Source organism: Natrix helvetica (assembly GCF_964273705.1).
Source record: "Natrix helvetica genome assembly, chromosome: 1".
NCBI lineage: Eukaryota > Metazoa > Chordata > Lepidosauria > Squamata > Natricidae > Natrix > Natrix helvetica.
In genome coordinates, this window is record NC_138548.1 from 198,679,317 (window position 1) to 198,703,474 (window position 24,158).

Genomic DNA, 24,158 nt, shown 5'->3' on the forward strand with positions numbered 1-24,158 from the left:
TGGAAGAGAATGGAGAATTTGGAAGCAGCTTAACTACCATCTAACAAGGCGCTCCTCCCCCCTCCCCCAATTATTATTGAAAAGAATAAAAACAGCAAGTAAATTGACTCTTAATCTATAGAGGGCAACTCAGGGATAAAGTTTTTCAGATTTCTCCCATTTATCTCCTCTCTCTGGAAATCTTGAAGACTAGTTTTCTGTGAGAAGTGGTCAATGAGAGGCAAATCCAGTGATTCCAACCCATATTCATACTCCTTAGTAGGGGAGGACATTCAGAATCTTTTTCCTGACCAGGAAACCGGGATATAGATAGGAAGAACTGCCCTTTCTTGCCTACTTACCTCACAATTATTATTAATTTAATTTGTATCCTGCCTTCATTATTTTTTACAAATTGCTCATGTTGGTGAACAATGACAGAGCTTTAGATTCCTTGGATTCTGCAGCATCAGAGTCCCTTAAAGTTACAATTCTAAGGATTATCCTTTCTAAGCATTTTCACTTCTGAAAGTCACTTGAATTATGATGACTGCTACCCAAGATTCTTACAAGTGCTTTCAGTATTCGAAACACATGCTTAGTTTCTAGCCTACCCTGGTTACTGTATTTCATAATCTGTATGTAAAACAAGCACTTTTCCACATTTTCATAGCACATATATTATAAGGCAGGGGTCTCCACCCTTGACAGCTTTATGACTTGTGTTCTTCATCTCCCAGAATTCCTCCACCAGCATGTGCTGGCTGAGGAATTCTGGGACTTGAAGTCCACAAGTCGTAAAGCTGCCAAGGTGGAGATCCCTGTTATAAGGGATGCACTTTCCAGTATTGTACAAAATGGAGTCCCTTGGTGAGGGGCAGGAGGAACAGGAAGTAGTGTGTGTGTGTGGGTGTCCTTGAATATTTTATATTCCTAGATTGTTGGCTACATTTTCCTACCTATCATCAGAAGGCGGGAAAACATGGTCTTCTGGATATTGCTGGTGTAAAATTCTCAGTAATCTTAGCTGGTAGTGCAGCCAATGATGGAGAATGCTTATATTCATATTATATTCATATCATAAATACTATGTTTATTATATTTAAACAGCCTATTATATTTGGTTTTCACTGTTCAGTGCTTTGAACAGTGGAATGTGATGGTCTAAAAATAAAATAAGCAAATAAAGAGAAAGCATCATCTGTGGACCACTAATTCCTCCCTCCTTTCCTTATTGCTTTTCCATATGAGTGTATCTTGTTTAATGTGCACAAGGACAAAAATGCACAAGGGCCCAATTTAGAAGCAAACATTTTAATACACATGTATCTCCATTAAGAGGGACAGTGTGTGTTGTGTGTGTGTGTGTAAAAGTTAGTGTTTCAATAGGCAAGATTCTGCAAGGATAAAGACTGTACCGTTTAGTGTATGTGCTAGAGCAGGGGTGTCCAAACTTGGGAACTTTAAGACTTGTGGACTTCAACTCCCAGAATTCCCCAGCCAGCTGGGAGTTGAAGTCCACAAGTCTTAAAGTTCCCAATTTTGGACACCCCTGTGCTAGAGAGACTGAAACATGGTGGCATGAATGATGGATGCTCCTCGCTGCATTTGCTAGGGGAAAGTTTGCTCCACAGACCGGTCCAGAGATTTCCAACTCTTGCAGCCTCTATAGACATAATGTATACCATGCATTGTAAATAATCTTTTAACTGTTGAAATCATGGGTGATTGCACAGAGATTGGAAATTTATTATGATTAGGTTAATTGGTATAACACAAGATCTTTCATTGTCCTCCTCATTTCTACATTTTGCTACACTGCCACCTCTTTACTATAAAGAGCCCTTCTGACTGCAGGTTTCCTGCACTCAAGAATGGAGCATGCTATTCCTGTTATTCCTCAAGCATACTTGAGCTAGCTTTGTTTCCAGCCCCTCTGTATTTAATTTGTATCTCACTTTATATTGTTCAATTCAAAACAACATATGTAATACTCCCTCCTCCTGTTTTTCCAACAAAAAATTAAGTAGGCTGGGTTGAGGGAGAGCAATTGGTCCAAGGTCATCCAATGGTTCCCATCCCTACGAGGGGACTTAGAACTTGAGGTCCCGATTTAACCACTATTCAGTATCAGGATGACTGTCAGTAAACCAGCATGCGAAGGAACTGCTACAGTTCATTATGTGGATAGAATAGGAAAACAATGAGCCACAGAGATATTTAGCGTAGAATGAATGTATAGGTATATTTCAATTTGGGCATAGATTATAACGGATAGAGAAATGTTTCATTTTCTCTCAGACTTGATTTTTATAATTTTGTCAGCTTCTCTGATTCTTGGTTTTTGCAGATTGGTCAAGTCTGATTTGTCAAACCTGAGGGTTCCCCCCCCCCCAAATTTCCATCAAAAACTGAATGTAGTGTGGTAAACATTTGTCCAATTTTGGTTGCATTTGGTTGATGATTTCGCCGGATGTTACACAGCTTCTGCAAACAAACTTTCTTAATATGATAAATGTGCGTACATCATATAGGCATAAATGAATATGTACAAACTTGTGGCACCACGACATTTGAAAAAGTGCATTTTTAAAACAGTAATTCAGAAATGTACAAAATTCAAATGATAAGGAAATCTTGGTATATTGGTTCAAAACATACACAAAACACAAATTGTTAAATTTGTACTGTATGCATAGCAACTCAACTAATCAGGGATTGGGGATTGAGATAATAGCAAAGGATGGATAATTTAAGGTAACCAATATTACTTATGAGGATGTGTACAAACACACACATACACACACATCCATTTTGCTCTACTAAAACAAGTTTTTATAGATTTTGGAAGGCCTACAAGACCCCAAAAAATCTACCAGCAGAAACAGTGAATTAAATGGTCACAGCCTGAGCAATACTCGTTCTCTGTCACCTTAAGCTCTTGATAATATTAATATCAGTAAGCAATTTTGCTTATATTTTCCCTTTCAAGATCACCTGCAATCAGTGGGAACATGATTGTTACTGGTAAGAAGTGAATGGAGTCAGTTGTTTGGGAGGGGTCTGCTTCCCAATAAAGGAAAAACTGATCAGTCTCTGATAAAAAGCAGCCAAAGGTTTTACCCCAGATTTGAACATACAGGAGGAGTGAAAACGAGAAGGCAAGTCCAAACTCTAGCCAAGGAAAGAGAGAGAGCCAGACATCTGGTGCATAGCAGCCCTTTATATGTAAAGAAATGTGACAGCAGAGCTCCTTCTTGCCAAAGATGGGCATTACGCCATGCCCCTTCAGCTAAAGACAAATAGGCTTAGACACCAGCCTAAGTGTAGATATGGGTGGCATTTACAGAACTGTATATTGATGTCAATACAGGCATCAGGAATATCTCACAGAGGGGCTATGTCACATATCCACATCAACTGGCACTCCCATATTAACAATTACATACACACATACACATACAGGACAAACATGGTGATACTTCATGACGACGACAAGCAGCATAAACATACATGGTTTCATAGTTTAAGACTGCAAGATTTGACATACACTCGAGTCCTATTGAACTTAATGGGGCTTACTTTAGAGCAGGCAGGCCAAACATCTGCTTATGGAGAGGGAGAGAGAGAGAGGAGGGGATGTTTGTAACATCTCCTTGTTTAGCAATCATTTGCAGTTACAATGGTAATTAGGATTAATTTTTGCATTTATGACCTTTGCAGGTCTGTACAGCACAGGAAAGCTGCAGTAAGATCATGAACACATTGGCAGTTCCACCTAGCAGTGGCTTCACTTAGTAACCAATTGCTGATCCCAATTGTGGTTGCTAAATGAGTTGTATGCAGGAACGTGTTCCTCCAGAACACGGCTGTATTCTGGAGCAAAGAAAGTGTGGGTGGTGGGTTCTTTAAATTACCTCTAGAACTTTGGACTGCACTGCCTGTGCCTGAGGAGGGAAATGATTCCCACGCCTGCATCTCATTCTGATTCATAAAAACATCCTCCTCTCACCCTCCTATAGCATGTTCCTACACATCATGCTGGGTGAATCACGGTTCCAGGCTGGAACCAGCTATGCAAGCAGGAAACACCCACTTCTGGCTTTCTCCTTGAAGGCATTGCCACCTTTCCTGCTTTTCATCGCTTCTCTCTTAAGAGATGCCCCAACCTCAGAAATCCACTCCCTGCAAGCCCCCCAGCACTCCTTTGTTCTCACATTACAGCTCAATTGTTGTTGTTGTCATTGGGACAGAAGTTAGAAAGCCTCTGTGGCAGACTGGAATTTCAGGTTGGGACAGGGATACTGAAGATAGGACTGCATTTGTGCACAAACCTAACACCTTCACACAAATTCTTAGGGCTGATGATTATTCTGATGCAAAAGCTTCTCTCAGAATTAACCGGGGGGGGGGGGGGGGGGGAGAGAGAGAGAATGGTGGAATGACTACAAGTTGCTGCCAAATGCAGCTCTAGATCAGTCTTCCCCATCCCCATTTCTTTCAAAAGGGACAGGCCATGGGTTGGCCATAGACTTTCAACATGAATTGCCAGGAAGTCCTGTTGCCACCATCGGATTAACTCTATTTGTTTCTAAAGATGCTAATTGCCCATCTTCAATTTAGTCCACTACTGCATAATCCGAGAAGGGATGTCCAGAATGTTAAGCTGAGGCCTCTCTGAGCTCCATTCTCCAAAAGCACACTAGGAACTGACGAGGAATTTGGATAAGGTGTTCTCTAAGCATGTAATGTCGCAGCAGTGCTTTTGTTCCCCGAGGTACCATCCTAATATGAGCTTTCCTTTACTCTGTTCATTGAGGCAGCCATATGCCAAGCTGGGAGTATGTTAAACTAAATCTATACAGTAATGGGGCTTATGTTTGTGTAGGCAGGCATGCATAGTTTAAGAAGCTTTGGGAGATTTTAGGAACCCCTGTCAATGCCTTTTACAACAGTACATGTAGTCCTCGATTTACGACCTCAATTGAGCCCAAATTTTCTGTTGTTAAGTGAGACATTTGTTAAGGGGTTTTTGCCCCATTCTGTGACCTTTCTTGCCACTGTTGTTAAGCAAATCACCGCAGTTGTTTTTGACACGGTTTTTAAGTGAACCTAGCTTCCCCATTGACTTTGCATGTCAGAAGGTCGCAAAAAGTGATCACATGAACAACCACTGGACACTGCAACTGTGATAAATATGAGTCAGTTGCCAAGCATCTGAATTTTGATCATATGACCACGGGGATACTGCAATGGTTGTAAGGGTGAAAAACGGTCATAAGTCACTTTTTTCAGTGCTGTTGTAACTCTGAACGGTCACTAAATGAACTGTTAAGTCAAGGACTACATGTTTGTGTTACAAGGGTATTGATCCTGGAAAGGAAACAGGTCCCTATAGAGAGAATGGGAAACTTGTTTCAAAGAAGTTTTCTTCTAGTAGTTCTATAGAGCTGCAAGACAAATACAAAACCTATGAAAATGGTGGTCCCAAAATTGCTGGTCTGATTTTTTTTTTTGTCTTTCGTTTGGTTATAAATATTTTAATGTTCCTGAATTTTAATGCATTATATAATAAGAGAGAAGCTGGTCTTTCTCACATTTTTTAAAAAAGGCTTAGAGTAGATAAGTGCTCATGTTTGAATGGTATAAATTCCATTCATTTCAATCGTGCTTCTGCAGACAAACTTCCTCTGGACTGCATCTTAATAAATTAAGAGGTTGGCATTTGCCTGCAGGATCTCTGGCCAAACCAGGGCATGTCAATAGTACCTAAACTGCCTATCTGCAAGACGGATTAAAATCTGTCCATATTAAGAAAAAAATTATTTGACTCCTGAAGGAAGATCAAAAGGATTAATGACTAATAATAATGACATCATCACTGATAATGACATCCATGCTGAAAACATAAAATGACAGCATTGATGAGGGTTTTTTTCCCCCACCAAGAGTTCTAGGAAATGCCAGTTTTATTTCAGCAACTTCTAAGTGAAAGAATAAAATTAAAACAGAAATCTTCCCCCTCTCGTTTAAAACATTGGTTTTTTTAAGTCCACCCTTTCTTAATATGCATTAAATCTATTCATGCTTACTACAAGGAAGCAGTGTGGGTGAACACAAGCCTACAGATCCAGATTGCTCGTGCATGTGATGTTTTCAGAAAAATATCCCCTTAATTGCTCGTATGATTATATCTCAGTGTAGCTTCAAAAAGACAAGGCTAAGGAAGGAAATCGGAAACCTACTTCAGGATAGGAAGGGGAAGGGGTGGCTACTGAAAGGTGGAGAAATGCTTTTGTTATTGCTTTTGAAAACATTTTTAAAGCCAGATGTAAATCCTGTCCTGGAGAACGTAAATGCTTTCTGTTCAGTGAAAAATATGAAAAACTGAAAGAATAAATTTAGTAGGGATTATGATAATTTTGCAATTATTTATCTTCTCTCTCCACAAAAGCTTGTTATGAAATTTTGTGCATTTATCACAATCAATATGTATAACATTTGCCATTAAATTTTTTCCCCCAAAACTTGTTTGGTTTCCAGGCTACAGTAGAGGAAGATGACTTTTAAAAACATTGATAAAAGTGTCATGGCAAGGATGAAGAGAACATATAGTTTGGCATCTGTGATGTCATAGACATTAGCAGATATGTACTCAAAAATACTTACATACATCTTTGGAACCAGCCTTTACACCCTCCTCAGAAAGTAAAGAGCCAGATATTTCATATTTTCAGCAGCAGAAGTATAATCAAAATAGCCTCTGTGCTTCTAAAAATATGACTGTCTTCAACTTCTGCCACTATAGGTTGTCCTTGACTTACGACTGCAATTGAGCCCAAAATTTCTGTTGCTAAGCAAGACAATTAAGTGAATTTTGCTCCATTTTATGACATTTCTTGCCACCGATATTAAGTGAATCCCTGTAGTTGTAGTTAGTAACATGGTTGTTGAGTGAATCTGGCTTCCCCATTGACTTTGCTTATCAGAAGATCATAAAAGGTGATTGTATGACCATGGGACAACGCAACTGTCATAAATATTAGTCAGTTGCCAGGCATTCCAATTTGTATCCCATGACTCTGGAGATGCTGCAATGGTTGTGTGAAAAAAGGTCACAGGTCACTTTTTTTTCAGTGCTGCTGTAACAGTCACCAAATGAATGGTTGTACGTCAAGGACTACCTCTAGACAGGAAACCCAGGGTTCAAGGGGTCAGGATTATGAGCCCTTGTAATTTTGTGTGCCTAAAATTGAAGACTGGTTTAAATCAACTAAACTTGCAAACGGCCTACCTGATCCGAGCAACCAATGGCTTTCCAGGGAAGAGCAGGTGAATGTTTTGTGCAAAGAGGAGAATGAATGGCTCGGAGATGCAGGTTAAAAAAAAATTGTGGGTCTATACACAGGCAAGGGCAATTTTTAGAAAAGAGGAGAATCGTACCAAATCAGAGTCTTGGTAGCTCAGCAGCTACCCGGCTTCCCCACTTCATGTCACTCAATCATTCAGCAGCCAATTACTCTGTCTCACACACACTCCTAACACAAAATCATAATACTGTGCAGGTCTTAGTGAACAAATGGATACCTCCATGTAAGTCCAAGGCAGGTTGATTTGACCACCAGGACAATATATATTTATCAGGTTTGTACCGCTTTCTTGGGTCCAATCCCACCCACCCACCAGTCTTTGCCATTGCCTGGCTGCTCCACAGTTCCTTTCTTGGTGTCTTTTTCACACAAATGTGGAATGTTCCTTCATGAAAGATAAAGTGGGAAGATCCTGTTTTGGAGTGCACCGCTCCAAGGAGCTGGAACTGCGGAGAGGAATCATGCAACGCTCTGCCGGCTTTCCCTGCCCCATCATCCCCCAGCAACAAAGCACCCTTAGGAACTCCTTCCTCATGTCTTTGCTGCGGAGGGTGTAAATGAGGGGGTTAATGGCTGAATTGAGGGTAGCAAAGGCAAAGAAATACTTTGACTGGTAAAGGATAGGACAAGACTTCCTGGCGCACGAAGCGTCTATCAGGAGGATGGTGAAGGCAGGCAGCCAACAGATGATGAAGGCCCCCAGGACAAAGGTAACTGTCCTGAGCAAGGCCATTGTCTGGGAGCTGGCTATCTCAGCATGGCTGGAACGGACAATGCGGTAGATCCGGACATAGAGGACCACAATGGAGAAGAGGATGACAGTGAAAATGGTAACCACAAAGACAATGTAGCTTTTAGAGTAAAGGGGCAGAACAGTGGAGCACTTCTCCAGATCAGACATGCAGTTCCAGCCAAGGATGGGTAGCCCCCCAATGGTGGCTGAGATGACCCAGCAGGCCCCAATCAGCATCAGCATCCTGCAGTTCTTGTCACTAGTGTAGACCTTCACCTTGGTGATAGCCACGTGTCGTTCAATCGCGATGGCTAACAAGCTGAAGACCGAGGCAGCCAGGGTGGTAAAAGCAGTGCCTTCTCGCACGAACCACTGAATCGGAGTGAGGCGAAAGGTGGCTGGGCCCGAGAGCACAATGTTGGCTATGAAAGCCGAGCCAGCCATGAGGTCCGAAAAAGCCAAGTTGCCAATGAAGATGAACATGGCGGAGTGGAATTTCTTGTTCCTCCAGACGGATATGAGCACTAGCAGGTTCTCCAGGATAATGAAGCAACAGAGCACAATGGTGAGCGTGGCAATGAGAGTCAGTGGAGACTCATCTTTCTCCAGCTTATCCTTAGTATAGTTGTAATGCTGGAAGATTTTGTCCTTGTTGAAGTAGTACTTGTAGACGTTTCCCATGGCTGGTTACCGAGGTGCCCCCCTGGGGAGGTCTCTCTCAGAGGACATTTGGATAAGAGTCCACCAGAAATGAGTTCATTTGGAGCAGAGGAACTGAGGATCAACTAGGTGAAATCTGAAGACAAAAAAGACATACAAATCAGGCTATTGCTTAAAACAGCAGGTGAAAAAACCAATGTAGAACAGCTGAGGGAATAGAGACATTAAGTATGCTCATTTCACTTCATCAACACGGCCATCATTTGCAGAGATTTCCCTGTAAAATAATCCCTCCCTCCGATGCTCAGATTTCATCTTTTGTTTTTTAAAGCAATATTTTGGACTAATGGAGATATTGGAGGTAGTTGCTAGCCAGTTCCTCAGTTCAAAAACCCGAGCCTTGCTTCCCACATTCTGGCTACTTAACATGGAAATCTCCAAAAGAATGGCCTCATTTACATGACATTGCATGTTTTATGGGAAATGGCTTTATGGTTGGACCAAATTAATCATGTTCGAGTATACATAATTAAGTTCTTTGCTGATTTGTGCTGACAAGCTTAGGGAGGAGTGAACCTGACAATTTCGTTACACTTTTACATTTGTCTTACCTGAAATTCAGTTTATCCTGTTTCTGCATCACTTTGTAACTTTCAAAAAAAGCTAAAGGAAAGTATATATTTTACAAAAGGATCTTTGCATATTTCAATTTTTCTAATTTGCAGTCTGGGGGAAAAACATTTTCTTCTGTATAAATGTTCCACAGTACATTTTATTTTCATCAAGATACATGTTTTCATGTACATTTCTTACTAGTAGATGCAGTTTTGTATGCCATATTCATTTTTGCAGAGAACTAAATGGCAATAGTTTGAAACTATGAATTGTTAGGGACAGCAGCATTTTGTTTCATGCAATGTCCAAAAAGTCCAGGAAGTTGTATAAAGCTTAGGTCCTAGCTACTAGAGGGGCTATCTCCTTCACATAGGTCACCCTTCCCCTCTGAGAGTGCCTATTGAGGATCCTAGCAGATATACTGCTCATTGACATTGATTGGCTCGCTCTCATTCTACTTTTTTCAGGAAGGGTGCACCTTGTTGTTGAACTTGTTATTGGAGCTGAAGGAAATGTCTTCCTTATTAAGTTTTAATGGGAGTTAGAAAATATTCACAGAGGCCTTTAACAAATTAGTGTTTTAATGTCAAGATCATGATATGTTTCTTGTTTTATCAATTTTTACAAGAGTCTGGATCTCAGACCTGCACAAGAAAATCATTTTCTTTCTATGGGCCCCTATTCTAATTCTGCAGTCACTAATAACTGGAAGGCAAAACCTCTTGGTCTACTTTAAATTTCAAGGCAGCAGGTATGATCAGAATCTGACTATCTGCTTTGTCACCTCTTTAGTTGATGCCTTGGAACGGGCTCTCTCTCAAAATGGCAAATTCTGAGCGATTCTAACTGAAAGACCAACAGGCAAACATATCACTTCAGTTCCTTGGATTGAGAATTGACATGTTTCCAGTATCCCTGAAAAAGCATTGAATAGGTTTTTTTCCCCTCCCTTGGGGGGAAAACAATCCCACCAATCCTACAAAAGACTTAAGGATGAAATGTGTACATAGAGTACTTTTGCACTCTTACAGCAATTATTTTTTAAAGAACCACAGAACAGAAACAGAAACAAAAACAACAGTATGTGCATTTAGATACATCAGATCTTGGATCAGCCTTTGCTCCAGACACCCATGTTGGATGAATAATCTCATAGTGGTAAACCCAATAAATCTGGAGAAGGTTGCCATAGAAAATGCAAATGCTAGCATTGCTCACTGTTCTTTAAAACATTTGTCTTGGCCAAAAGAAACTAGTAAACTACCACTCTGTTGATCCTTATTCACTGCCACTCCATGCCTCTCCTGTCACTCTTCCCTTATCTAGGGCTCAGGCACAGCGCCTCCCTTGCAGAAGTCTCCATCCACTTTGTCTCCATCCACTTCATAATGCTCTGAGGTTTTTTTTGACTGCGTCATATAGTTAAGTTCATCATGCTTATAATTCCAGATACTGGCTGGGCGTTACCAGCATAGGTACTTCATTTAGCACTGCACAAAAAATGGTCCAATAACCATGGGTATCCCTGAACTCGGCTAGATGCAAAGCTCTCCCTAGAGATACCTGATAATCTTCCACCAGCACTGGAGAAATCAGGTGCAAAGGGCTTTGCACATTTTTTTATTTAAAAGGCTCAGAGAACTTGATATTTGAGAAACACAGAAAAAGCTTGATAGGTACGGAAAAATGTCAAAGTAAGATAAAGTCTTCCATGTTCCAGTGACAACAATATACAAGTGAATTGTTACTACTGCCTTTTGGGGATTCTTTCGTTTTTTTAACTTCCCAATGTAACCTACAGCCTTGATAGTCTCCTATTTGAGAACTAATCAGGTTCTGATATTGTGCAGCTTTTCTGAGATCAACCGAGGTTGGCTACATGCTGCCATCTGCTGTGAGAAAGTCAGGAGAGTTAGAACTATTGATCAGTAACTGATCAACTATCTAAATGCTTCATGCCTATTATCTCTGGAATCTTCCTTGCAGTGGTGTTGCAAGGTAGGTCAGTGCTATTATTTCCACACTAGGCCAACTATGAGAGAAATGTGGGTTAACTAAGGACATGGCTGTGGTGTGACTGGCAGTACAAACTTCCTGTTCAAAACATCAGTCTCTTGGGGAAGATTTACATCTGTTGGCTAGAGGGCAGAAGGAGAAGAGGTGTCCTGCTATGGCAGCAAGCTGCTGTACCACCCCTTCCTTTCTCATGTGGGATTATTTGTAAGTCAATTATGATTCCTTATTCTTGTTCAGACAGCAAGTCCTCTGATGCATAGGAGGGATGGGAGAGGGATCTGTTTTTTAGGACATACCAGCTTTAAGAATACATTTCAGGCTGCAGAAGCCTCTTATCTAAGGAGCTGCTTTGAAACATGCACCCAGTTAGTGATTTTTCTAACCATTAGGGCATATTACCAGCTAGAACTGCCTCAGTAGCTATTTGACTTTCTCATCACAAATTGTTCAATGACCATTCCTTTCCATTCCACTCCTGTGTTTGTTTACTCCAAACATAGCAATAATTAAAGATTCACTGGCATCTTTTGGAAAATCTATGAGGGTGAAGGGCACTAATGATCAAGCTCTAGATCAGTGATGGCGAACCTATGGCATGCGTGCCACAAGTGGCACGCGGAGCCATTTGCCAGGGCACGCGCATCTTTTTAAAAGCTATTTTTCGCCTTCCCCAGGCTCCAGAGGCTTTATAGGAGCCTGGGGAAGGCGAAAAGAGCCTCCCCCGCCCCCCCGGAGGCTTCAAACAAAGTGACTTCCGGGTTGCTCGGAGGGTCGTTTTAAGCGTTCCGAAGGCTTCAGGGACCGTCCAGAAGCTTCCCTGACGCCTTCGGAGCGCTTAAAACCACCCTCCGAGCAAACCGGAAGTGACTTCCGGGTTGCTCGGAGGGTGGTTTTAAGCGTTCCGAAGGCTTCAGGGACCGTCCGAGGCTTCCCTGACGCCTTCGGAGCGCTTAAAACGACCCTCCGAGCAACCCAGAAGTCACTTCCGGTTTGCTCGGAGGGTGGTTTTAAGCGCTCCGAAGGCTTCAGGGACCATCCGAGGGTTCCCTGATGCCTTCGGAGCGCTTAAAACGACCCTCCGAGCAACCCGGAAGTCACTTCCGGTTTGCTCAGAGGGTGGATTTAAGCGCTCCGAAGCCTTCAGGGAAGCCTCCGGACGGTCCCTGAAGCCTCCGGAGGGCCTCCGGGGGGTCGGGGGAGGCTCTTTTCGCCCTCCCCAGGCTCCTATAAAGCCCCTGGAGCCTAGGGAGGGCGAAAAAAGCATGTAAAAATGGGGGGGGGGTCGCACATTGTGCGCGCATGCGCACTGGGGGGTCGCACGTTGCATTATGGGTGCGGCACGCCCGCACTCGACCCCCCTGCGCTCCCCCCACTTGTGGCACGCGAGCCAAAAAAGGTTCGCCATCACTGCTCTAGATAATATAATTCATGCTGAGTCAAAACACTGGAACAAACACCCGATAGTGTCTGTTCAAATAAAAATAATATAATTGGTGTTCCAAGGAAAGTTATTTTCTACATTTGGCTACCAGCTTGAAAAGCGGTTTAAAACTTGGATCTATGGCATCATTTTCTCCTGTTTTTCTAATAACATAGATCCAACCAAGTCACTTTTTTGAAAGGAAATGGATTAGGAAACAAAAATTAGACCAGGCATGACTAATATCAGGCCTAGATTCTAGTGTCTTAGTACTCTAGTTAGTCAAAAGTGTGTGGAATCGCAAAGCCTGTAAAGTTTCAGACTACTGTGCTTGGCTGACAAATTATTGCATTGGCTCAATAAATCAGGCCCAAGGCTTGAGGAAAGATTAGCAGAACTAAGGTTCAAATACTTAGGTCTGCTGAACATAGGCCTAGTTAAAGAAGCCCCACAAACATCACTCGCTTTTAAGTTCCAGTTTCCACAACTCATGGCTTTGATCTTTTCAGTCTGGTTTTAGAGTACATACAGTAGAACGATAATGAGATTCCCACATTTAATCAAACATCTGTATAACAATTAAGGTGTGCCTTTGCTTACTTAAGGACATAACATGATTGTCAAAGAAACAAGGCAGATATTCAAGTAATAGCGTTGCCCTTTTCCCCCCCTCATTAAAATACATTGTCTTTCAACTTTCACTTAAGTAGTAGGTTGGGAGCCTCACCTTCCCCTGAAACGTGAGTCTCCAAAAGTTAGAGGCCTGAACCCCAGGCGGATTGGGAGCAGCTTCTCACTCCCACGGTGTGTGTGTGTGAGTGTGTATGGAATACAAAGTGAGATTGCTTCCCTCCAACTTAAAAAAACTAGGCAAGCCCTCTGCTTACTTTCCATTCCAAATTATTAATTACTTAAAAAGCAACTAGACATCAGCCCCTCCCAAGGTCTCTGGAAAGGAGGACGCCTGCTGGGATGGGCAGCACTGACTATGGGGCAAACTGGTACACAAACTAGTACTTTCAGGCAGTTCCATCTCCTAAGCAAGATGATGTATGCAAGAAGCAATGAGAATTTGGCCACGTGCACCAAATATTGACACAGCTATTATAGGAAACATTAATCACAGCTGGTAATTCATTTCCTTTCAGCTGTATAAGCATTTACCATTCTGGATCTCTGTTTCTTCATCTCACTAAGTTTGCTGCACATATCTGACTCGTAGCAACAGGCAGTTCCCTGCATAACAACAAGAGCAACCAGGAGCCAAGTTGGCCCTTAGAAATTCCTCACCAAATATGTGGGCAGAGAAATTGGGTGGGTGAGTTCTTCAAATGGCTCCAGATGGAGAACCTCGCTCAACAATTCTCAAGGGCACCAACACAAAGAAAGCAAGTTACCTGGAGAGATCCTTAGTCAAGGCGTGGGAGGCAGCATGCTGGCCTGATTCAGAAAGCCCAAGATTCATCTCTAGTTCAGATCCCCAGCCTTTCAGCAGCAGTCAGCATTAGATTTTTCTGAGGAAATGTGCAGAAAGCAAAAGAATTAGCAGATGGGTCATTCTATGTCACTTACTTTCCAGCTTCTTACAGTCTGAAGTTACATTATATTTACTGTAAAACAGCATACTCTATAACAAACTGAAACAACAAGCACTGAATGAAGCTGCAAATTCTGACTACCATATTTTTTGGAGTATAAGACGCACCAAGGTTTTGAAGAGGCAAATTAAAAAAAAAAGTGTTTGCACTCTGCAAACCTCCCAGAAACGGCCCGTTTTTCTCCAAAGAAAAAGGCATGAATAGCCTTTAGGGGGCTTGTAGAGTGCTCCTGGGGGCTGTCCCCACCCCCAACAAGCAAAAATGGTCCCGTTTTTCATCAGAAAAATTGCATGCATAGCCTTTAGTAGGCTTATAGAGTATTCCTGGGGCTGGGGGGAGGAATTGAGCAAAAAACGGCCCGTTTTTCATTCATTTCTGCCTTCCCTAGCCCCCGGAGCTCTCTGAAAACCTTCTACAGGCTATGAACGATCATTTTGGTGAAGGGGGCGGGGTTTCAGGAGGCAAAAAATGCTGTATAAGACGCACCCAGATTTTCAGTCTCTTTTTTGAGGGAAAAAGGTGCATCTTATACTCCGAAAAATACGGTATTTCAGATTACTGCCACTGATAGTAAATATATGAGATCACATAACTGACCTGCTGATTGGCATTAGTACAAAACTCCAGGTTTGCATCCTTAAATATAGCTTTTCTCCACTTCTATATAATGCAGAGAGAACCGTAGCATGGTTTAGAGCAATGTTTTCCACAAGGAGTTCTTTGGCTTTCCATGAGAGCTTAATGGAGAAAGAAGAAAGCTCACTGTGATGGTCAGTCTTCTGTCACTAGAGTTTTGTCTCTTGATTAGGGAATTTCTTTTTAACCAACAGGTTCCAAGGCCTGGAAAAATTCGGAAATTGCTTGTTCGGAGGACTAAGGTTGAATTTGTACTTGATCCTTCCTGAAGAACATCCACAACTGAAGAGCTTTACTGCCTTAGTATTCCGAGCAATATGTCTTTCTGGTTCACAAAACTTACCTACCACATGTACCTTTCTGATTTTTACAAAATTGCTGCTGTTTTGATTTGAAAGATCCTAGCTCTCTGTCATTTTAAGTCAACTTCTAGCCCATTTGACTGCAATTTGCACTGAAACATATACGAAAATAGACTGGTGTCAGCTAAAGACAAATGGAATACAAGACTTCTCAATAGATAAAATATAACAAGCAGAACTACAGTGTCTTGCAATATTCTTTCTTTTAATCCATTGGTAGAAAACTAGCGAAAATCAATTAGATAAGATTGTGGAAAAAGAGGAAGCCTGAAATATTATGCATTAACTCATTTCTGGAAAAAAAATCCACTTTGAAAGCATCTCCAGATTTCTGACTTCACGTCTGTCTTAAAATATGAACATGTTGTATTTCCTTAAATCATTACAACTCTATTGAGCTTATGTAAAGCTCAATTTCCTATTTGCAGAAATTTCTACTTTATCTTATGGTGTTTTGCATGTCGGGGAAGGGTGGAACATGATCATTACATCATAATACAAATAATGCAACATACATATTTGCATCAGATGTCATGACATCATTATGTCATGACATAGGGGGCGAACAGCTGTCCCCTGTGGAGCGGGCGCGCAATTTGGGCGTCCTCCTCGATGCCCGGCTGTCAATGGAGGACCATGTGGCAGCCGTGGCAAGGGGGGCGTTCCACCAGGTTTGCCTGGTGCGCCAATTGCGCCCCCTACTGGACCGGAGTGCCCTGCGCACGGTCACTCATGCGCTGGTGACGTCTCGCCTGGACTACTGCAATGCCCTCTACATGGGGCTTCCCTTGGGACGCATCCGGAGACTGCAGCTAGTTCAGAACGCAGCCGCGCGGGTTATTATGGGAAGTACTCGTTACTCCCACGTAACACCTCTCCTGCGCGAGCTGCACTGGCTACCTGTGGCCTTTCGGGTGCGTTTCAAGGTATTGATTACCATCTTTAAAGCGCTCCATGGCATAGGACCTAGGTATCTGCAGGATCGCATCCTACCACACACGTCCCTGCGACCTATCCGCTCACACAGAGAGGGGCTCCGCTCACACAAAGAGGGGCTCCTCCTGGTGCCATCTGCTAGGCAATGCCAGCGGGCGACACCTAGGAGTAGATCCTTCTCTGTGATGGGCCCAACCCTCTGGAATGACCTCCCCCCAGACATTCGAACTACCACCGACCTCCGTTCCTTCCGGCAAAAGTTAAAGACTCACCTATTTCAATCAGCTGGCCTGGCAATTTCTTAGTTTTACCTCCCGGGGATATTTTAATTGGGTTTGGGGTTTTAATAAGCTTTTAATGTACTATATTTATTATTCTATATACAGTCTTGCAACCTCTTCCACCTACGTATTTAATTATTTAACTCTTTTATGTATGTATTTTATAACACATTTTAGTGACTGTACATCGCCCCGAGTCCCTTTCGGGAGAGGGGGCGGTCTATAAATATGAAAAAGTAAGTAAAGTAAGTAAGTAAGTAATGTAATAATGCCAACTAAACAATGGCATGATGGCATATCTCATTATTTTGACATTGTCATGGTTTCTGAAAGATGCCATTGCTTCCCAGATTTATTTTTTTGCATATAGTCAGGCACAGAGCATCAAGTAAAACATGGACCTTTGTGTGTATGCCTACACAAGCAAATAGCTTTATTTCTCTTTTGCATGGTATACAAGTGAGAAGAACTTTGTTATAGCAGTACTGAAGACAACTTGTGGGATTTCTGCTGGGTCCACACATACCCCCTCCCCCCGGGTTGGGGTTAGTTAGCACATTTGAAGAGAACTGTGGGTTCTTTTTCAAGTTATTTTTGTGTGTTTGGGAACTAAGAAGCAATGCCACATATGGGCAGCATACGTAACCTTTCCTTTCCACCTCAAAATCTGTAAATTGCAGGAAAAAAAAACATGTGGAAGTTGAAGCTCTGTGCAAGTTCCATTTGTCTAAAAAAATTAACATGAAAAGTTGCCTGAATAACTTCACTACACTACTGTGGTAATCTGTCTGTGAGGCAAGAATATTTGCACATTTTATCTAATAGAATATTAGGTTTTAACCCAGCGAAGAAAAAAAGATTCATGCAGCAGGGTAATGGTGCAAAATAATTATAATGAATTTGCATAATTAATTCAACCATTCATGTAGGTAATTGCCCATGTTACAAATCCTCTAGAAACACATGCATTTTTCAGTCTAGTTCTCAAAAAATGTGAATCAGTAGTGGCTGATAGTCTGGGACAGCAAATGGCTGATAATGCATAAAATAACAAAGTCTGCACTGATGCGAATCTGCTAAAAAAAAACACAAAACAGAAATCACAGAGGAAGCATCTCGTAAGTGGTTAATGCCCACATTTTCATTTTCATTTCCATTTGTACTGAATTGGAATGTTTTGCTATTTCTTCTCTCATCTTAATAATTGTGCTAAGCACAGGCTCACGGACAAGAGAAAAGAGAGAAGGAGCGCTTTTTTTCATTCCTCCATCTGGAAAATCCTAACAAATGTAATTTAAGCTTTCACTCCTCTGTTATTTTACTAATTCCACTTCCTCTTAAGAAAATCAGTCATTTTTTTTCTTTTTTAAAATAATGTCAATATTTTTACTGTATAAGATTGGTTGCTTACAAAATTTAGGAATAGTCTCCCCTAATGTCAAGTCCTCGAAATGTGTTGCTCTGTAATATTCCTCATCCACAGCCAACGAGCTGGTAAAGCCAATAACTGTGGGTTTTAAGAATTATAATCCAACCCATATGGAGGGTATTATGTTGAGGCTGACAGGCTCAATAAAGTCTGAAGTAAGTATGTTAGACAGGAAGGATAATGTTTTTCATGCTTTTCAGTTGAAAATGTCAAAAGAAATCAGTTGAGAGTCCCACTTTTGCAAATCAGCCTTCTACTACTATCTGCTTGAATTTTATTTATGTCTAACATGTCTCCACTGATGGTAGACATAGGAACAAGGGGAATGAAAGAAGTGAGCAGACATTTCTTTGTTTCACTTCAGACTTAAAAATGTCCATCTTACTGCGTAAACCCCCCCCCTCAAAATGTTTTTCAATTTATTCTTTTGACACTGAAAAACAGTGACATGAAATCATCTTCATAATAGAACCAGGAGTTATAAGGCGGGTCATTGAGTACTTATAGATGGTAAAATACAGCAAGACATGAACTGATGATTCAATAGCTCTTTGACCACAGACACAGAGACATAGTCTTAGCTCATAGGGGACTTTTTTGTAATGGACCTCCAAAATTGCAGCAGGAAGAGCATTGAAATATACTAATATTCTTCTGGCAAAGTGAAAAGACTGAATTGCAGCTGGGTTTTTGAGCATTTTATATGATACAATTTTGAACTATGTTGGTGGAGATATGTAGGACCATGCCCAAACAATTAATTAGAGCTTTTTAAAAGCGAAGGACATAATAGTAAATGCATCCACATCATAAATAATCTTGCATATCAAAAATAAATATTTTCCCTTGTGCAAAACACCTCTAGACTTAAGAATTCTGGCCCAAGAATGATTTAATTACTTAAACAAGAAACTGATCTAAAATATAATAAAAATAAAGTATCTTCTCTTTCCTTTTCTTACCATGTTGGTCCATTTTTCAAGGTCAAATGTTTTAAATACTCTCCTATTACCCTTAGCCAGCATTGGCAATTGTGAGAAATACTGCTCATAAATTTCTCCCATTTTTAAAATTTAATATGACTGTATATCATAGGAAATAATGTGTTATTATGCTAAATACTTTTGACCATGATAAATTATTTAATTTTAGTTTGTTATAAAATAAAATTTTATTCAGTAATATTACTAACAAATGGTATCCCAATTATTACTCCCAAAATATTTGTCAAAATCATTCTTCAATTTGAAAACATATGCCAGATTTATAGAACTTGTATTCCACAAAATGAGCAAAGGTGAGGGATGCTGGGGATTGTAGTTTACTTATTTTATTTGTATCCCACCTTTTCTTTTTATCCCACCTCCCCCAATTCTTTGAGGAAGGTAGGACTGCACTGAGTAATTACCCAAAGTCTCCCAGGGACCTCCCATAGTTGAGGGCAGACTAGAGGCAAGTGTCCCTGTTTCTAGTCCAAACTCTTAATGACTATACCACACTGTTTTTAAAATGTATTTATGTTACATCTGGAAAGCTACAGGTTTTCCATTATTCCCTTAAAGTTATCAAATTTCAAGTGCCCCAATTTACTGTGCCAGAGAATAATAAAGCTGCAAATGATCTGCATGGACTTAAAATTTCTTTTTTTTCAGTGACTTTTTAAATCTATGTACAGGCATACTAATGCATATGCACAAGAAACACACAGAGGATACCCCAAATGTGCTAAGCAGAAATGCATTTTTGTTTTGAATTAGTATGCTATGTGGAACCTAGGTTCGGTAGTTTATTAATCATAGTTTATAGTTCAGCAGGACCCTAGGGCTTGTTTAATAAATAACAGATGGCGTAATGCAATATGTGTGCCATGTATAGAAGGCATGAGATTTTTAATTTTAGGATACATACAGTGATGTATTAAGACATAAGTGGTGGCTCTGTGGTGGATGCACATTTATTGCAATTAATCAAAAATGTATCATTGGACTCAATTTAGGGAAAAAAATAGCAATTCAGATGAAGCCAGCTTACGATAGCTTTTATTGGCCAGATCAGGAAATTCACCTTTCCTCCCAAAGGAGTATTGCAACTCTTTCCCTTTTCCCCTCCCTCTGCATAATTCAGCAATAAATGCAAGTAAGTATTGGGACATATTGTGCAAGAAACTGAAAACTGAAGGACCAATTTACCAGAGGCATGAGATCAACGCATAAGACAATGAAATCAACATTTTACAATGTGATGATGATTAATGGAAAGGGGGTAAACATACAGTTCACTTCTAATTTTAGGTACAGATGCACCTCTACCTCCCCCCTTTCAGGGAATTTTTGCATCAACAAGATTTTTATCATAGCCTGATAAAATTCACTGTATAGAAACTCAAATGTTTCAGTTCCCTCCCCCTTTTTTTCAGATTGTAAACATTGATTAGATTCTGCACTGATTATACTTTAAGTTGATTGCCTATCCGACATCTTTTGCTATCAATTTTGTAAGGGAGAACATCAATGAACTACTTGGTTTGACCTTAGCCTAAAGCAGGGACATGCGGTATGGTTTATGGCTGGTGAGGCACTGATGTCATCACAATCTTTTTATTAAAATGCCTTTGTAATACAGGGGGTTTTAATAAAAGGATCCGCGCCGTTTTGTCCCATCCTTGGGCGTTTCGAAGGGGTGGCAGGCAAGAGCGTATCGCTGAGGACCATATGCGGTGACCACCAGTGGCCAACAACACCAAAAAAAGAGATTTGGGGGGGAGCAAGGAGCCGAGGAGTTCCATGTTGTGTTTTCCACAAGGGAGGACAGTGCCTCCGAGGGGGGGGGGAGAGAGATGATGATGATGATGATGATGATAATTAAGTATCAAAAACCTTTTGAGTTTGACAATATAATACGTTATCCAAAATTATAAATAATCTTATTTTCAGATGCATTTTTTTGCCATCTGTTATTTTAAGGTTTAAGGTTTAAGGTTTATTGAATTTATAGACCGCCCCCTCTCCCCGTAGGGACTCGGGGCGGTGTACAGACCGTTCATGTTCAAGACAACAAAACATAACATAAGACATCAAACAAAACAACGCACACATACCGTCTGTGTATAAAACCCAAAACCAATTTAAATAATTAAAACAATTTTAAAACCCGTTTAAAACCCCAATTTAAAATGCCATCCAGGAAGGTTAGTAATAGAGGTTCCCTGGAAATACAATTACGATTACAATTAGGCCAGGCCGGCTAATCGAAACAGGTGGGTCTTGAGTTTCTTGCGGAAGGAGCGGAGATCCGAGGTGGTTCTAATATCGGGGGGGGGAGGTCGTTCCAGAGGGTTGGGCCCATCACAGAGAAGGCTCTATTCCTAGGCACCGCCCGCCCGCACTGTTTAGTGGAAGGTACCCGGAGGAGACCCTCTCTGTGAGAGCGGATTGGTCGCAGGGATGTATGGGGTAGAATGCGATCCCACAGGTAACTAGGTCCCGAGCCATGGAGCGCTTTGAAGATGACGATCAACACCTTGAAACGCACCCGAAAAGCCACAGGCAGCCAGTGCAGCTCACGCAGGAAAGGTGTTACATGGGAGTACCTAGTACTCCCTATAATAACCTGCGTGGCTGCATTCTGAACCAGCTGAAGCCTTCGGGTGCATCTCAAGGGGAGCACCATGTAGAGAGCGTTACAGTAATCAAGGCGGGAAGTCACTAGGGCATGGGTGACTGTGCAAAGGGCGTCCCGCTCTAGTAAGGGGCGCAATTGGCGCACCAGGCGAACCTGGTGGAACGCCCCCCTAGCCACGGCTGCCACATGATCATCTAGCGACAGCCGGGAATCTAGGAGGACGCCCAAATTGCGTGCCCTATCCACCGGGGGCAGTTGTTCCCCCCCGATGGCCAGAGATGGAACACATTGGCTAAAGCGGGGCGCCGGTAGCCACAGCCACTCCGTCTTGGAAGGGTTGAGCTTGAGTCTGTTGTCACCCATCCAGACCCGCACGGCTTCCAGACACCGGGACATCACCTCGACGGCTTCGTTGGGGTGGTTCGGGGTAGAGATGTACAACTGAGTGTCATCTGCATACAGATGGCACTCAACCCCGAATCTTCGAATGATCTCGCCCAGCGGTTTCATGTATGTGTTGAACAGGAGAGGGGAGAGGACTGACCCCTGTGGCACTCCACACGTGAGCGGCCTCAGGGTCGACCTCTGCTCCCCCGCCAACACACATTGCGTCCGACCGGAGAGGAAGGAGGAGAACCACCGCAAAACGGTGCCCCTCACCCCCATCCCCTCCAGTCGACGCAATAGGATACCATGGTCGATGGTATCGAAAGCCGCTGAGAGATCTAACAGGACTAGGATGGAGGAACAACCCCCATCCTTCGCCCTCCAGAGATCATCCACCAACGCGACCAAAGCCGTCTCCGTGCTGTGACCGGGTCGGAAACCGGACTGGCGCGGGTCTAGATAAGTAATTTCCTCCAGGTGTCGAGGGAACTGCTGTGCCACCACACTCTCAACAACCTTCGCTAAAAAGGGAAGGTTGGAGACAGGACGATAATTGGCTAACTCTACTGGGTCCAGGGAAGGCCTCTTAAGTAGGGGCCTCACCACCGCCTCTTTCAAGGCGGTTGGTAGGAACCCCTCCCCCAGCGAGGCGTTCACCAGCCCCAGGAGCCAGTCTCGTGTAACCTCCCAGGCTGCCAGTACAAGCCAGGAGGGGCACGGGTCCAATAAACATGTGGTGGCCCGCAGTCGCCCGCATAGCCTGTCCATATCCTCGGCAGCAACAGAGTCAAACTCCTCCCAGAGTGGTACCTCAAGACTCGCCTCCGGTGTCTCCCCACGATCACTGAGGGGGACCCATTCGCTCCGGATCTGAGCGATTTTGTCCTGCAGATATTCCCCAAATTCCTCTGCCCTCCCCTGTAAAGGGGCTTCCCGCGACCTCTGTGAAAGGAGGGAGCGGGTCACCCGAAACAGGGCGGCAGGGCGGTTATTTGTTATTTTCTTTTTAAAAAATCAGACTTGCTTCCAATTTGTGCCTACTGGCAAACTGCAGTTTTCTTGGCAAGAGATTTAGCTTGCCATTGCTTTCGTCATAGGTCTGAGAAAGTTAGTTTCTTACTTTCTTTCTTTTCTCTTCCTTTTTCTCCCCTGATTTGTTTCCCTCTCTTTTCCCTCTCTCTCATTCTCTCCCTTCAGCTCTCTTTCATATCTCTCTCCCTCTCCCCCTTCTCTTTCTAATTTGTTTCCCTCTCTTTCCCTCTCTCCCAATCTCTCCTTCCAGCTCTCTTTCATTTCTCTCTATCTCTCTCTCTTTCTCCCCTTTTCTCTTTCATCTTTTTTGTGTGTGCAAGCAAAATCCCCTAGGATCATGGTGGGTAGGACAGCAACTCCTTCCGCTGCGCTGTGGAGAAGAGTCACGCTGTGCAGGAGACTCCTTAGCGCTAGACTCAGGTCAGTGTGAGCCGCGGTCCCATTCTCCTTCTTCCTGAGCCAACATGAAGGGGACCACGGCTCGCGCTGACCTGTGTCTAGTGCTGAGGAGTCTCCTGCACAGCGTGGCTCTTCTCCACAGCGCGGCATAAGGAGTTGCTGTCCCCGCCACCGTGATCCTGGGGTATTTTGCTTGCACGCACAAGAAAGAGATGAAAGAGAAAAGGGGAGAAAGAGAGAGAGAGATAGAGAGAAATGAAAGAGAACTGGAAGGAGAGAATGGGAGAGAGGGAAAAGAGAGGGAAACAAATTAGAAAGAGAAGGGGGAGAGGGAGAGAGATATGAAAGAGAGCTGGAAGGAGAGAATGAGAGAGAGAGAAAAGAGAGGGAAATAAATCAGCGCTAAAAGCCACCCCCGTCCTCCCTGCCTTCCTCTCCACAACCTTCCCCCGAAAGCTTTTTCCCAAATAATACCAGCAGCCATTTCATCTCTACCAAAGTAGATACATACACACATGCGTGCGCACCACACACACACACACACACACACACACACGCACCAAACAAAAAAAATATGGCAGAAATGGAGAAAGGAGTGATACCTCCAGAAAATAAAAGAAGCAGGAAGCTGGCTCATCCTGTAAAAAAGGAAATCAATGAAGAGATGAAGGTACATCTCTGTGC

At 42.5% G+C, this 24,158-nt stretch overlaps 1 protein-coding gene across 11 annotated transcripts in view; it reads right to left on the minus strand.

The window, feature by feature from the left end:
• Nucleotides 1-1,546: 1,546 nt before the first annotated feature.
• Nucleotides 1,547-24,158, minus strand: part of S1PR2 (sphingosine-1-phosphate receptor 2) — a 70,462-nt gene continuing 47,850 nt past the window's right edge. For 9 of the 11 annotated variants that reach the window (XM_081938986.1, XM_081938991.1, XM_081938995.1 and 6 more), the window contains 2 exons: nt 14,191-14,307; nt 1,547-8,878 (listed from right to left, as the gene is read on the minus strand). In XM_081938986.1, the coding sequence (XP_081795112.1) occupies nt 7,714-8,763 (1,050 nt within the window). In that variant the 5' untranslated portion in view covers nt 8,764-8,878; nt 14,191-14,307 and the 3' untranslated portion in view covers nt 1,547-7,713. Of the gene's footprint in view, nt 8,879-9,353; nt 9,406-14,190; nt 14,308-14,988; nt 15,075-24,158 lie in introns of those variants that run through there. The other 2 variants (XM_081938988.1, XM_081938996.1) reach the window with 2 other exon arrangements.